At 38.6% G+C, this 15,451-nt stretch overlaps 2 protein-coding genes across 2 annotated transcripts; both read right to left on the bottom strand.

Moving 5' to 3' along the window:
• Positions 1 to 204: 204 nt before the first annotated feature.
• LOC113269497 (olfactory receptor 51A4-like) lies at positions 205 to 1,161 on the bottom strand. The gene is given in 1 exon segment (XM_026518375.3): positions 205 to 1,161. A coding segment is annotated over 1 exon segment (936 nt). The 5' UTR covers positions 1,141 to 1,161.
• A 6,664-nt stretch (positions 1,162 to 7,825) lies between these two features.
• On the bottom strand, positions 7,826 to 8,767 carry LOC113269445 (olfactory receptor 51A7-like). Its single transcript, XM_026518336.2, has one exon. The coding sequence runs from the start codon at positions 8,765 to 8,767 to the stop codon at positions 7,826 to 7,828; it is 942 nt and encodes a 313-aa protein (XP_026374121.2).
• Between the last annotated feature and the right edge of the window lie 6,684 nt (positions 8,768 to 15,451).

Raw genomic sequence — 15,451 nt, 5'->3', positions numbered from 1 at the left:
GGACCTTAAGATATGCACTTTCTGTTACCACTTCTATTTATATCCATGCCCGGTATCAGTTATGAATGACATAAATCTCACATAATAACAAAAAGTGATACTGATGCATCTTCATGTCAAATATTAGGTTCTCTGCAACTTATCTTGGGAATCTTTCCCAAAACAACTAGCTGCTATGTTTCCTATTACACATCACTGTTGTATCTACTTCTGACATAATTTTGCCAGAACTCTCACTCTAATTTGCCTGGTTTTCACACAGTACACGATGGGATTCATCATTGGAGGCACAAGTAAAAGAACATTTGCCATGAGAACATTGAAGAGAGGTGAGACATGTCGGGCAAAGCGATGGACAATGGCCAGGTTGATGATGGGCAGATAGAAGATGATCACTGCACAGATGTGTGAAACACAAGTATTGAGGGCCTTGAGCTGCTCCTTTTGGAATGCAATTCCCAGCACAATCTTGAGGATCAGGATGTAAGACACAGCAATGAGCATAAAGTCTACCATAACACAAAGTACTCCAAAAAAGCCATAGATGACATTGATTCAGTTGTCAGAGCAGGCCAACTTCATGACATCGGGGTGGAGACAGTAGGAATGGGATAACTGGCTTTTATTACAATATTTCAAACTTCTCAAAGTGAAGGGGAAGGGAAGAACCAGGAGGAAACTCCTGAAAAAGAATACTATTCTTATTTTGGCAACTCTGACAGGAGTCAGAATGGAGCTGTATCTCAGAGGGCTGTGGATGGCTAGGAAGCGGTCAAATGACATGATCAGGAGCACTGAGGATTCCACTGCTGTGAATCCATGGATGAAGAATTCCTGGGCAAAGCAGTCATTGGCAGAAATTTCAGGGGCATCGAATAAGAAGATCCTCCCCATGGTGGGTAGAGAAGAGAAGGACAAGCCCATGTCAGACATGGCCAACATGGAGAGGAAGTAGTACATGGGCCCATGTAAAGAGGGCTCTGTCTTGATGACAAAAAGGATGGTGCAGTTTCCCAGAATAGCAGAAAGATACATGCTGCCGATGGGGATGGAGATCCAGATGTGTGCATATTCCAGCCCTGGCATCCCAACCAAGAAGAAGGTGGTGATTTCAACATATGATATGTTGATAATGGACATGACACTTTTAGAGGGCTCTACAATGAGAGAGAGAGATGCTACGTTAGTAAAATATGAATATCTGGAAAATCACCGAAAAATAGTTTTTGAAGAGCTTCTTTTGACAGGACAAAGAATTTATGTGGCTACCATATACTGAAAAATACATGTCACTTTGAACTTGAATCTTCAGTTATCCTAGCTTGGAAAAATTACTGCTGGCCATATTTTCCCTATAGAGAATCTGGACCTTTATTTTGCATTCAGATACAGGTCTGAATTCATTTTTTTCTGTAAAGTTTTAGTAAGCAGTCATCAATTCCCCCCTTTTAAAAAACGTGTCAAGTTTTTATTTAAATTCTAGTTAGTTAACATATAGTGTAATACTAGGTTCAGCAAAATTGAGCGATTCATCGCGTACACACAACACCTGGCACTCATCACAACCAGGGCCCTTAAGTTGTCTACTGTTTTGCTTTTGTGTGCTAGATCTAATATTGGGTAGAATATATGATTCCCAAAGTGACATTTAGTAAAGGCAAAGGAATTCCAGACTCTTTTTCTTCCTAACCTTTGGAAATCCCCCTTGTAATGTATGGTCTTCTCAAAATTAAACTGTCCTTAATGCTATTTTTTGCCATCTGAAAATTGGTTATTTAAACATTCTTTAAAAAATACTTGTATTTCAAATCATGTATATATTTGTCAGGAAGTCCCTGCAGAGATTACTGACAAATCATACCTCATTTCTTTTGGCCTGAAATTTGTGACCACTTGTGAAGTGTTACCAGAAGAACAATAAACTGACATGGTCAGTATTGCAATTTAGGAGAATTTGAATATTACCGAAGGCTGATCCTCCAAAAGGTAAATAGTGTTTTTACCTAGTCTCTGAAAGGAACATTCTTGCTAGAAGTATGACTTTTGGAGGCTTCTTCCTGCTCTATATGAAGTTCTGTGTGGTTGAGAGCCAAAAAATTAAAAATAAAATAAAAATTAAAAAAAATTGAAAAGTAAGTGAAAGCTAGAGGGCTATCTGGGTACTCACCAGAGAGTGGATATTTTGGAGATCACTTTTGAGAGTAGCTGAAAGCTTCTGGTATAAAATCCCACATGTCATTGAATTTGACTGCCACCAAGTCTCCTCCTCATATATGAGGGCTTGCCTCTTTATTTCCCCAGTCACCTGCTCAAGGGGCACTGAACTCTCTGGGGATTGCAGCCAGGCTGCCTCTGCTCTGAGAATAAGCATACAAACACATGCAGATGCAGGAAATCCAGTGAGAGTTCATACCAAGGACATGAAATAAGTATCTAGACTATGAATCAGGAACCGTTTTCATTAGTAAGAGGTCCTTAGTAACCAGGTATGGGAGAAACATGGTAGTGGTAAATGCTGAGCAAAATCTCTGAGACTTCTGTTGGGTACTTGGCTCAGATATTCCTCTGCCCCAGTCAGAGTCCAAGCAGAGATGTTGGGAGTTGAGTTTGTGTATATAAAGAAGTGATGCAAGACAAACACCCTATGACATCGATTTTTAGCCTAGACTTCACTCCTCAAGTTGGATTCATCCTTCCACATGCTCCTGGACATCACTAACTAAATATCCCTGTAAACCAACAGATCCAAATTAGACTTCATTTTCCCCTTTCCCAAGTCTGTCTCTTAGGGACTTATCATAAGAATACACTATGATGTTCAATATTTTACAAGCCAAATATCTGGGCCCTTTAATCTCTTCTTTCCCACACTTCATACATAGTAGAAACTAACAGTATCAAGTATTCAAATTGTTCCACATATTGAGATTCATTCATTACTAGATGACGATGATGAATCCTTTAATATTTTGGATAATAGTAAGTACATTTACTACCTTCATTCAGGTGATGAAGAAAATCTTTCTCAAGGAGGTCACGTGGTCTCTCCAAGATCAGGCAGGGGTTGTATGGTAGAGGTAAGGTAGGAGCTCAGGGCTGCCAGATTCCTGATAATTAAACATGTTGCATGCAATCAGGAATGTCAATCAATATTTGGGGAGTTATAGACAGAATGGTTGGCTGGAACTCTGTATTATTTCAACATTCTAAACGGCCTACCAGCTTATTCTCAGAGATTAGCAGGGTTAATCTTATCTTTGGAACAAAGAAAATAATGCAAACGGTATTTGATGGTTAATATATTTTGTGAATATAGGTATCTACAAACACATTAAAAACAGCAAATAGAGTACAGCGATATATAAAAAATAACAATACATCTTGACCAAGTGGAGCTGATCATAAAAATACACACTTTTCGATAATCATGAGTAAATTTCACACTGACATAGAGAAAAAACTGCATTCCATCTCAATAGATAAAGTCCTAATATATTTTCATCACAAAACCTCTGAGCAAACTAGAAATAAAGGGTACTACTTTGAATTGGTAGACATATATAAAAATGCTTTAGTTGACATTACAGTCATGAAATAATGTTGGACATTTTCTCTCAATGACATGTAAAGTTCAGGATGTCCCTCTCAGTATTCTGTTCAAAATTCTACTGGACGTCCGGGACTGTGTAATATGGAAAAAAGAAAGAAATGAAAAGAATAAAAATTTGAAAGGATAAAGTAAAAATGTCTGTACTCACAAATGATGATTGTTTAGAAATCTATAAATATTAAGAATAAGTTAATTTTAATTTTTTAACATTATAACTGAGCCACCCAGGCACCCAAGAATAGGTTAGTTTTAAAAAGCCAGCCAGAAATATACAAAACTGAGTTCCCACACACTTGAAAAAACAATTTGTATAAATATAAAATACCATTTATGCCAGTCAAGGTGTTTAATCGCTAAAACCAAGCATGCAAAAATAAATACAATAAATACTTTTAAGATACCTACACGGATAAATTCAAAACACTGCAGAAAATTTCAAGATCTATATAAGCAGAGAGATCAGGTTTATAGATTAGAAAACTCTGTGTTGCTAACAATTCTTCACAAAGTAACATTCACTCAGCACAATTCTACTCACATCCTAGTAGGTTTTACTGTGGAAATTGACAAGCTGGTTGTAAACTTTGTGTGGAAATGCAAAAGACCTAGAATAGGCAAGATAAGAAAAACATTGAATGAACTGCAACTTTAGATCTCACTAACTCTAAAGCTGCATTTATTCAGCGGTGTGGTATTGACACAATGTTGGAGGAATTTATCAACAGGATATGACTGTCAATTGACCCATGAACTGGACCTGGATAACTGGAGGCTCCTCACCCCTACCCAATCCTCCGAATGTACATTCTGGGCACCATTCACAGTAGGAGCCCTGAAATGTTCAAGGACATAGCCTTGAGGAAGCAATGTGTTATTGAGACCCTCTGGGTGGTATAAGTGACTGAACCCATGAACGCCTTATGTAAACTTTTAAGATTCTGGGAGCAGATGTGGAGATTTCCTCGTCCTACGACTACCCAAGACAAGCCTCATATATGTTTCTGTGCTTGTTAAACCTGCCACCTACCAACGTGGAATGCTCTGCCTCTTTCTCTGGTCTCTGCTTGCCCTCCGTGTATGGGGGCCAGTTTCAGATTTTACCTGGGAAGTTCCTGAGGTTGCAAACCAACACACAAGAAGAGACAAAATGACACTGACAAAATTTAATAGGAAAAGGAAGGTCTTTTCAACAAATGGAGCAATTTATATACAAAAATAAATGAATAAATATTGAGCTTTATCAAAATTAATTTCAGCTTGATCATAGACCTAAGCATTAAATAACAAAGGAAAAAACATGTAGAACAAAAATTACAAAAAAAAATGTTCATGACCTTGGAATAACCAAGGACATAAAAAGATTAGCCCTGAAGTTATAATAATCACTTATAATTAACAAAAGGGAAGAACTTCCATTCACTGAATGACACTTTTAAGAAGACCAAAAGACAAACCATCCACAAGGAATAAACATCTTTATTACACATATATGACAAAGGATATATAAAGAACCCCTAGAAATTAGTAAGTAATGTAAAAAAAGTGTACTTGAACTCTCACAGTTCAATCTGCATTGAGGAAAATAAAAATTAGTATCATAATGAGATACCATAACATAAATACTACAGCTGCCACAGCAAACACATCTCTAAGATTATCTATAGGAATTTTATTTATAACAGCCAAAATTTGGAAACAACTCCAATATCCATCAATAGGATAATAGGTTAAAAATAATTTTGTATTCTGTTTTAATTGGCCTGTGATGTTACATTATTATCCAGACTTTGAAAAGCTCCCAAGTGATTCTAATGCCTTGCCAAGATTGAAAGGAGGGCTTTCCATGGCTCTTATATAGGTGCTGTCAGTTAAGATGATATATTTCAGCATACTTGTCTGTCTTCTTAAATGTAGCATTCTAAAAATGATTTACCATTTCCACGATGAATTGCATTCTCTAAGTACACTCATTGCTAATTCTTGGTGTAAAATAATAACGGATCCATTTTCTAAGAACTCCCAATAAAATTCCTAAAAGCTGCTATTTAAGCTCATTTCTTATGTATCCTTTAATAATTTTTTTCTTAAATCATATTTTTTATATTTTTTCTCAATAATGTCATTCCGTTCTTTGGCAGGTCTAGGAGACAGCTACTGGTTTTATTTCATTTTCCTTTATTTTATTTAATTTGGTTTGTTCTATTTTTTCCAAATACCATTTCTTCAACCTTCCTAGGAAGAGAAACACCTTCCTTTGTGTATTCCAGTCACAGCGATTGTAGTAATGTCATGAACCGGTTTTGCCAATCACATTGAGTTCATACCCAAGGGTGTTACGACAAGTTCTGGTTTAAGAATATCAAGTAATTCATATTTTTCAGGCCTTTCCTTAAGTCTCTAAGTGAAGTTCATAGTGAAATTTCACTCTTTTCTCTGTTAGTGGAGACGTAAGAAGTGTCCCTACTACCTATCCCTCCAACTTGTGACCATTTACTCATCACGTAGGGGGTTTCATTCAGAATAGTGATTTCAACAAAGAAGAAAGATGAAAAGAGCAAGAGTTGGTGATGCTATGACTTCTAGAACTTAAGAATGATGAAGCTCCCCAGGTTCCTGCAACTTCTATTTCCTATCTGTGAGCCATTGCAATGTCTTACCTAAGAATGTTGTGCTGCATAGGATACTATGATTTAGTACCGCCTCTAGCAGGGAGTGTTTACCTTAGTAATACAGACCTTCTAATTTTCAGGATTTAGTGTGGATTAAATATTAGTGCTTATTAAAAGTGAGACAAAATTCAGTTAGAAAACTTCAGATAATTTTTGTGAGGACCTGACTAGATCTTATCTACATACATGAGATTACTCCACTTATTTTAGGATTGTTGACTATATTTGTGCTTGCTTTTATTTTAATTTCTATCCAAGTAATTAATTCATAAAAGAAGTGAACTTTATATTAATGGGGATTTTCAGACATACTTTAATGGATTCTTTGGTTTTCTTATCATGCATTATATCCGTGTCTTCAAAATGTGCTAGGATTGCTATGCTTTTAACAAACATATGATAACCAATCCATATTTTCGAGGTATTTTGCTAGACACTGACAAAGATAGAAATTAAAATATTTGACTTCAATCACATACACATTGATGTAGGATGTAGCCAATTAAGAAATAATATTGCTGTTTAGCTATCTAACTGGCAAAGAGAGTACTATACAAATTTGTAAGGAGCAGCTCACCCAATATGCATACTAAAGGAAGCAGTGTATTCAATATTTTTTTAAGATTTTATTTATTTATTTGACAGAGAGAGAAAGAGCACTCACAAGCAGGGGGAGCAGCAGAGGGATTGGGAGAAGCAGCCTCTCCACTGAGCAGGGAGCCCAACACTGGGCTAGATCCCAAGGCCCTGAGATCATGACCTGAGCTGAAGGAAGGCTGATGCTTAATTGACTGAGCCACCCAGGTGCCCCTAATATATTGCAGAGAACTTAAAATATAAATTGATGACATATTTGCTCACCTATACTGTATTTACATTTAGTACATGTTTCACAGTAAATGAAGATAGGAGCATTTTTATGATTTAGTTGAATTGCTGATGAAACAAACACAAACAGACATATATCACCCCCCCAACACACGAACACACATACATACACACAAAGACACAAATATACACACAAATGCACACAAAATAGGTTTTTAGGGGATGCTGATGCTGTGTGTGTGTGTGTGTGTGTGTGTGTGTGTGTGTGAGAGAGAGAGAGAGAGAGAGAGAGTGATTAATCTTTCTGTTCACTTCAGTCAGGGCTGATCATGCCTGAGTTAGAGTTATGTTTGCTTTTTTCCCAAATGGACATACTAATTTCCTTTTTTTTTTAGAATAATAAATAGAAAATTTTGTTGAATCAAAATAAGATGGTACTTCTGTAGCTATTGTTGATATAGTCATATAGCTGCTTGTGTGGAGAGGTAAAAGGGAAAAAGGAGGTAGAAAATGTAGTGCTCAACGTATTATAACCCCAAGCTCTGTTGGATGTTGTTGCTGCTAAATGAACTCAATACTTTGAAACTTGATGGGCCTGCTGAGTAGATGAAATATATATTTTTGTCAGTCTCTATTACTTTGCTGTCATTCTCGAACCTCTACATTTGTTCAAACATTGCCAAGTGAGCTGGGCATTCATTGCAGCTCAAGTTTCTCATCAACCTTGTCTCTTACGTAATTTCGTGAGAATCAGATTTCTAATCTGCTGACTCTTCACAGAGTACACAATGGGATTCATTAGAGGGGGAACCAGAAGGAAGGTATCAGCTACGATGACCCTAACAACTGGGGAAGCGTTTTTGGCAAAGCGGTGAATAATCGCCAAGGTGATGACAGGCACATAGAAGATGAGCACAGCGCAGATGTGGGAGATGCAAGTGTTGAGGACCTTGAGGCGGCCCTTGTGTGAGGCAATGCCCAGAACAATCTTCAGGATCCACGTGTAAGACACAGAAATGCACATCAAGTCTAACATAGCAGTTAGGGCCACAAACAGTCCATAGATGACATTGACCTTGTTGTCCGAACAGGCCAGCTTCATGACATCCTGGTGAAGGCAGTAGGAGTGGGATAGAAGGCTTTTCCTACAGAATTTCAGTCTCTTTAGAATAAAGGGGAAAGGGAAGACCAATAAGATACTTTTTATAGCAGATACAAGGCCAATTTTAAAGACTCTGGCACTGGCCAGGATGGAGGTATATCTGAGAGGACTGTAGATGGCTATCAAGCGGTCCATGCACATGATGAAAAGTACTGATGACTCCATAGCTGAGAAGCCATGAATAAAGAACTCCTGGGCAAAGCAGGCATCGGGAGAAATTCCAGTGGCATTGAACAAGAAGATTCTCAGCATGGTTGGAAGGGAGGAGATGGACAGTCCCAGGTCAGAAAAGGCCAGCATGGAGAGGAAATAATACATAGGTTCATGCAGAGAGGTCTCTGTTTTTATGAAAAAGAGGATGGTGCAGTTCCCCAAGATGGCAAGGAGGTACACGAGGCAAATTGGGATGGAGACCCAAATGTGAGCATGCTCCATGCCTGGGATCCCAACGAGGAAGAAGGTAGAGATTGCCACTTCCGAGGTGTTAAAGACTGACATTGCAGGAAAGGGAGATGAGGATGTGGGTCTCAGAAGAGCCTTCCTGCAATGGCAAAAACTAGTTTCCTTAAATGTGTATTTGTGTAGCCATTTGTCTAGTTGTTTGGGTCAATGGAATCTTGTGATTCCACCTATTCTGCAAAAATTCTTCGGATTAAAATAAAACATTTTGTAAAGTGTGGACAGGAATAATATCATAATACATGTAAGTAGGATACAGGAACATGAAAATATACCTATTCCTCATATATTCATCAGTAGATGGATATAAATATTCTAGATGTTTTCCCTAGACTCAGCACATAAGAAGGAAACAGAAAATTTATCAGCCTCTATTTCTTATACATATTTTGTTAGGATAGTGACACTCTATGAACTTGGAAATTATATGCATTAACATAGGTTCAGATCGAAACATCACACTACAGATACATGTGCAATTATTTAATATTTAATCTTTAAGAAATTGTATTGTTTTGAAACATGATGGTAAGACAATTGCATATTGACATGCAAAAGAATGAATTTAGATCCTAACCTCACACTATATGCAAATTATTTCACAATAAAAGACTTCCATACAAGAGCTATAACAGTAAAATGGCACAAAAAATACATTAAATATACATTAATTGGACTTAACCTTTTTTTAAAGTTTGTGATTCAAAGTACACCATCAAGAAAGTCCACAGAGCAACCCACAGAATAAGAGAATATATTAGCAAATCCTGTATCTGGACATGCATCCAGAATTTAGGGAAAATCTTTATAATTCAATAATGCAGATGTAAATGATCTTCCACATCATTCATCATTGGGAAAATGCAAGTCAAAGCCACAGCAAGATACCATTTCACACCTATAGGCTGCCTAAAATTTAAAAAAAAAATTATAATATGTGTTGGCAAGGATTTGGGAGAAATTTTACCTTCGTACACTGCTGATGGGATTGTAAAATGGTATGGCAACTTTGTAAAAGCGATTGGAAAGTTATAGTAGAACCACAGTTAGTATTTTAGATTTGTTGATTATTTTTACCATCTAGGAGTATTATTATTTCCATAATACTTAATGGGGCCACAAATTGGAAGTTTAAAATCCACAATGATCGTAAAATTCACTCTGTGATATGATAAGAGTGTAAGCGTTTTATTTTTTTTTATTATTTTTAAAGATTTTATTTATTTATTTGACAGAGAGAGAGACAGCCAGCGAGAGAGGGAACACAAGCAGGGGGAGTGGGAGAGGAAGAAGCAGGCTCATAGCAGAGGAGCCTGATGTGGGGCTCGATCCCATAACGCCGGGATCACGCCCTGAGCCGAAGGCAGATGCTTAACCGCTGTGCCACCCAGGCGCCCCGGGTGTAAGCGTTTTAGATCAAGAGAAATGTTGCTAGGAAAGTAATGTATTTTTTTTTCTATGTAGTGAACAAAAAAGAGAAAATGTAGGACTAAACAATTCTAATAATGATCCAGTATAATCCTGGCTAGAGAGGGATGTTAATTACCAGTCTCCTAACTTTCTATGACTAACTCTCCCCTTTATGTCCCAGTCAACTTCTTTCAATTTCCAGAATACTGTGCTGTTTCAAGTGTTTTGCTTTTACGTATCATAAAAACACTCTTCTTTTCCTTGCCTGCCTTTGTCCAAATTCTAAATTAGATATCATGTCCTTTAGAATCCTTTCCTGGAACATTTCTTCACCTTACATCCAAGATAGAATATGCCTTGCTTTATGACCTTTTGCAAATTTATCATATGAGTGTTTATTTGACATTTATTTCACATCTGTTCCTCCCACTTCACTGATCTCTTTGTGGTCAGGGCATATTTCATGTTTATCTTGGTGTTCCTTGACGCTTTCACCCATTTGATTCTTAGTAAATATTTGTCGGATGAATACAAGTGATCTTTCTCAACTAGAGGCTAAAGGAATGAAGGACTGAAATGGACTATGCGAGGGTAACTGCTACCCATGGGTGACCGCCTCGTGCCAGCACCAATCCCATTCTGCAAACCTTGGCTTGCTTTCCAATCTGCATGCCGGAGGGAATCTTGGAGAGTCAATGTTAGTTACAAGTGGAAAAACATGAGGAATAAAGGAAACACTTAAGTCAGAGAGATACATTGTAATATAACTGGTGCCTGGCTACTCCTTTGTGCTGGCATGAAAGCAATATTATTGAAGATAACTTGTTGACGTTATTTAAAGAGCTGTAAATATTTCAAAGTGTTAAAAGGTACATTACAAAAACATAAATTTAACACATATGATTTGCTTTTATACCAGTTCCTGGTCACTAGGGAACAGATGCCAGCCCATAAAGTGGTACATAGGTCAGTTGTTTATTATGCTGCCTTGTTCTTTTCTCGTCCTCTCTTGTTCTCACATATGTTGCCAAAGTCTTGTAGATTTCTTTTGTATATAATCAGTATCAAGCTTTGTAATAGTGCCTCTCTTTTCTACACATGCTTGTTCCCTCACTCTTGCTTTTATCTTTTCTCCATTCCTTTTTTTTTTTTTTTTAAGATCTTATTTATTTCTTTTTTTTGAGAGACAGAGTGTGAGCAGGGGTCAGAACAGAGGGAGGGGAGGAAGAATCTCAAGCTGCACAGACCCCCACACAGGGCTCAATCCCAGGAACCTGAAATCATGACCTGAGCCGAACCAAACCAAGAGTCAGATGCTCAACAACTGAGCCACCCTGGCGCCCATGCATTTCTCTTTTTCTTGAACATACTGTTCTGTGAGTGTGCGTGTGTGTTCACATCTATCTCCTGTACCCTTTTCTTAACCTCTCCTTCACAATCCATGAGCTTATGCACACGCCTCCTGCATTTCTGAGCTGCTAGTAATGTGACCATTTTGTTGAGCTCTTGAGTTTTTTTCTCTGGGTTTAATTCCATCTTTTTAGATTGAATTCCTTGCTTAGTTTAACTTCTGTCCCTATGTCATCTATTAGCGATTTAGTAATAAATGTAACCACAGCAAAATATAGTTTTGAAATAAATGCATGTGGAATCATAATTCTCAATAGTGGAGAATACAGAGGAAGTTCTAAATGCAGTTAGCACACAAAAAGAAAATAAAAACCTTATAAGCAATTGATTGAATAGTCAGTACATTCCTGTTTGGAAGGTACTCACCACCAGTATCACAGAGGCCACGTGTGTGCACGGGTGTTGCACAATGCCTTTGTGCCAGCTGCCAGATTTGTCTTTCTGTAATGTCAGTCATTCTCTTTCTCTTAAGAAAATCCGAATAACCCCCACTTTCCCAAGTCAAATACCTTGACTGAAATGCAAAGCCCTGCCTTCTCCCCTATTAGGTATATACAGTTCCATGCTCTCGGACCTACACCCCCACTCCAGTCCTCTGCTGCTTTGGGTGGGTTGGTTAGCCCCAAACACACATATCATAATGCTTCCTGCTTCCGTGTTATTGCTACAGAAGATGATCTGAAGAAAGAACGCCGTGATCTGTGCAAAGCAGTCATTTCTTTAAAGGATACATATTTTTATATAATAGTATAACATTTTTATTTTACATAGAGCAACCTAGGGCAGAACTTGACATTTTCAATATTACGAAACTCGAGCAACACTTGTTTTTCTCCTGCTTGGAAAACTAGTCCTTGTTTTGTTGCTGTTTGTTTTAACCCTGCTTACCTCATGAACACAAATTAATCCAAATTTTAGGTCAGAGTTAACTCAGTAATGAGAGGAATGGTAACTCAGAGCGTGGTGTGCTCTTGCTCATAATAGTTCTACTTCTCCTCCTTCCTCTAGTTTATGGTCTCCCATATAATCATATTTCATTTCCCATGACATCCAATGAATGAATGAAAACTCATATCCTCAACTTGGAGGCCTCTATGTTAAAATTAAGAGATTAAATGGAATTTGTACAAAACCTAGCCATGTGTGATTTATTAAATTTGTGAATTCATAGATAAAGCAGTTTGCCCTTCCCAGTATGGAATGGCCTGATCCCATCAGTTTAGGGCCTGAATAGAGCAAAAGGGGGAGGGAAGAAGAATTCAGTCCTTCCTGCCTGACTGCTTGAGCTAGGACGTCAATCCATCTTTTCCTGCCCTTACCACCCTGGTGCTCTGGTCTTTCGACTCAGGCTGAATTACCATCAACTTTCTAGGACCTCCAACTCTAAGTGGCAGATGGCGGGACATCTCAACCTCCATATGTAATCCTCAGCGCCCAATACATATCCTATTGCTTCTGTTTCTCTGGAGCACTCTTAAGTATATCCAGAGATTTAAGCTGGTATTAAATAGTAAAATACTAACAGTTCATCAAGGACACATTTTATCCATCTTAATGTTCCTCATTGATGATATCTAATTGGACCATAAGGGTTTTCAGGTACTTACCGAGGTCTGGGCCATTAAGTCTACACTCCAGGCTCAGATATATGAACCAAGAATGAAGCCACTTCAACCCCAGCCTCAGGTACACAGGATTATGATGACTTCCTGATGCTAGTCCTTCCTCCATGAAGCTTTGTTAGTGGCCTTTTGGGATGATAATGCTCCCCCCAGAGGGAATAAAAAGCCCAGCTGGATACTTTAATCAATCCTTAACTGGATGCAAGCAGAGTCAGGTGAATTCCCCGTAATGTAAATGATTTAGTCATTTTTTTAGGAAAAAAAAAGAGAATATGAGAGCATCCAGACACCATTATGCTGAATTAATTGCTCCCTTGCGTTCAGTTTCAGAGCATTCTGTTCTTGGCTTTTTCCTAGCAATTGTCACATTGTATTATTCTGTCCTTATGTTAGTGATACTACAGTTGGGTTACTGGGTTTTTTAATTCTCTTTTTTAAATATTTTATTTATTTATTTATTTATTTGAGAAAGAAAAAACACGAGTGAGGGGAGGTGCAGAGGGAGAAGGAGAAGCAGACTCCCCATTGAGCAGGGACCCCCTACGTGGGGCTAGTTACTGAGACTCCAAGATCATGACCTGAGCCAAAGACAGACACTCAACCAACTGAGCCACCCAGGAGCCCCTCAGTTTTTTAATTCTTTCAGGAACAAATTATTACTTTTAAAAGATAAGGGAATAGTATTTACTTTTAAAATACTGCCTGTTACTGAAAATAAATAATACTGGCATGTTTAATACAAAAGTGAATGTAGGGGCACCTGGGTGGCTCAGTCGTTAAGCATCTGCCTTCGGCTCAGGGTGTGATTCCAGAGTCCTGGGATCGAGCCCCACATCAGGCTCCTCTGTTGGGAGCCTGCTTCTTCCTCTCCCACTCCCCCTGCTTGTGTTCCCTCTCTTGCTGGCTGTCTCTCTCTCTGTCAAATAAATAAATAAAATCTTTAAAAAAAAAAAAAGAAGTGAATGTTGGCCTCTCCTTCTCCCCATACCCGTAACCAAGGATAATCTCCACTGACCATTTGAAATGATTGATTCCATGAATTTCTCTCTCAACACACACACACACACACACACACACACTACACACACATATCTTGTTTGAATTATTTTTTTTAGAATTGAAATAATTCTACACGCACTGCTATTCAGCTCTTTCAATAAATCATATTTAAAAAATCATATCACTGCATACACATTCACATTATTCCCTTTCGTTGCATGATATATATTCCGCAAACAGATTTTGCTTTTATTTTAAGTGTTGGTCCCCTATACGGAGGCTTAGGTGATGCACCTAGTGATCCCTTTGTGTAGAAAAGAAAGAATCCTGAGACTGGAACATACACAGAATCATTGGCAGTGGTGAATTAGGGCTGGCCAGGAGACTGACAAGAAAAGACTGAAAGACCAGAGTCCGGGAGGTCTGGGAGGCAGAATGACGTGGGCATATGTTGTGAAGGTCTTTGCACCACACGTTATTGCCCACCAGAGACTATCCACTGTGGAGGGTGCAGCTACGCTGACAGAAGAGCATAATCAGCCATCAATCATCCTCCGTTTTCAGCCACCACAGTGCTTGCGCGTGAACTTGGAGGCCATAGAGGATGCGATAGAGCTGCCCAAGGGTTGAACACTGTGGAATCCCACATAACTAAGACTGATCCAGCTATTGCCAACACTGAATGTCAGACCTTCTAGCGATAGAGACTGATGTCGAGACTTCGATGTGGCACCATTTCTTATGGTTACCAACTAACCACTTCATGACAAGTTGACTACGTTTGTCCTAATCCTGCCACGGTGGGCAGCTTGATCTCACAGAAGAGACATGCATTCTGGGTGTGGGATTGTCTTTCTACCTGCATTGCCTCAGCAGAACCACTCTCTGAAAGCGTATGGAGCGTTTCATCCACTGGCACGGGATTTCACTCAACATTGTATCAGACCAGGGAACACAGGTTATAACCAAAGAACTGAGACAGTGGGCTCAGGACTACTCAATCCGTTGGTTATATCATATACTGCAAGTTACCAGCCTAACAGAGCATTCACACAGCTTGCAAAAGGCACATCTGGAGCATCAGCTCAAGCCGTATTCTATGGGATGGTATCCTCTTGGAGTCAATGTACACACTGAATCAAAGACCTTCCTATGTGCTAGGACCACAATGGGAAGAGTACACAGGTCATGGGAGATATTGTGCTTTCTGTCCTAACAGTGACTCTGTGTGCTCACAGGTCCTGGTGGTGTAAAGAGTGTGTACTTTTTCCAGCAAGATTTA

Source organism: Ursus arctos, unplaced genomic scaffold, assembly GCF_023065955.2.
Source record: "Ursus arctos isolate Adak ecotype North America unplaced genomic scaffold, UrsArc2.0 scaffold_22, whole genome shotgun sequence".
Lineage (NCBI taxonomy): Eukaryota > Metazoa > Chordata > Mammalia > Carnivora > Ursidae > Ursus > Ursus arctos.
The sequence above is the reverse complement of the archived record's forward strand: the minus strand, read 5'-3'. Positions and strand labels throughout refer to the sequence as shown.

Bases quoted from the DNA above. Each gene is read 5' to 3' on its own strand.
- LOC113269445 (XM_026518336.2), bottom strand. From the start codon at position 8,767: ATGTCAGTCTTTAACACCTCGGAAGTGGCAATCTCTACCTTCTTCCTC.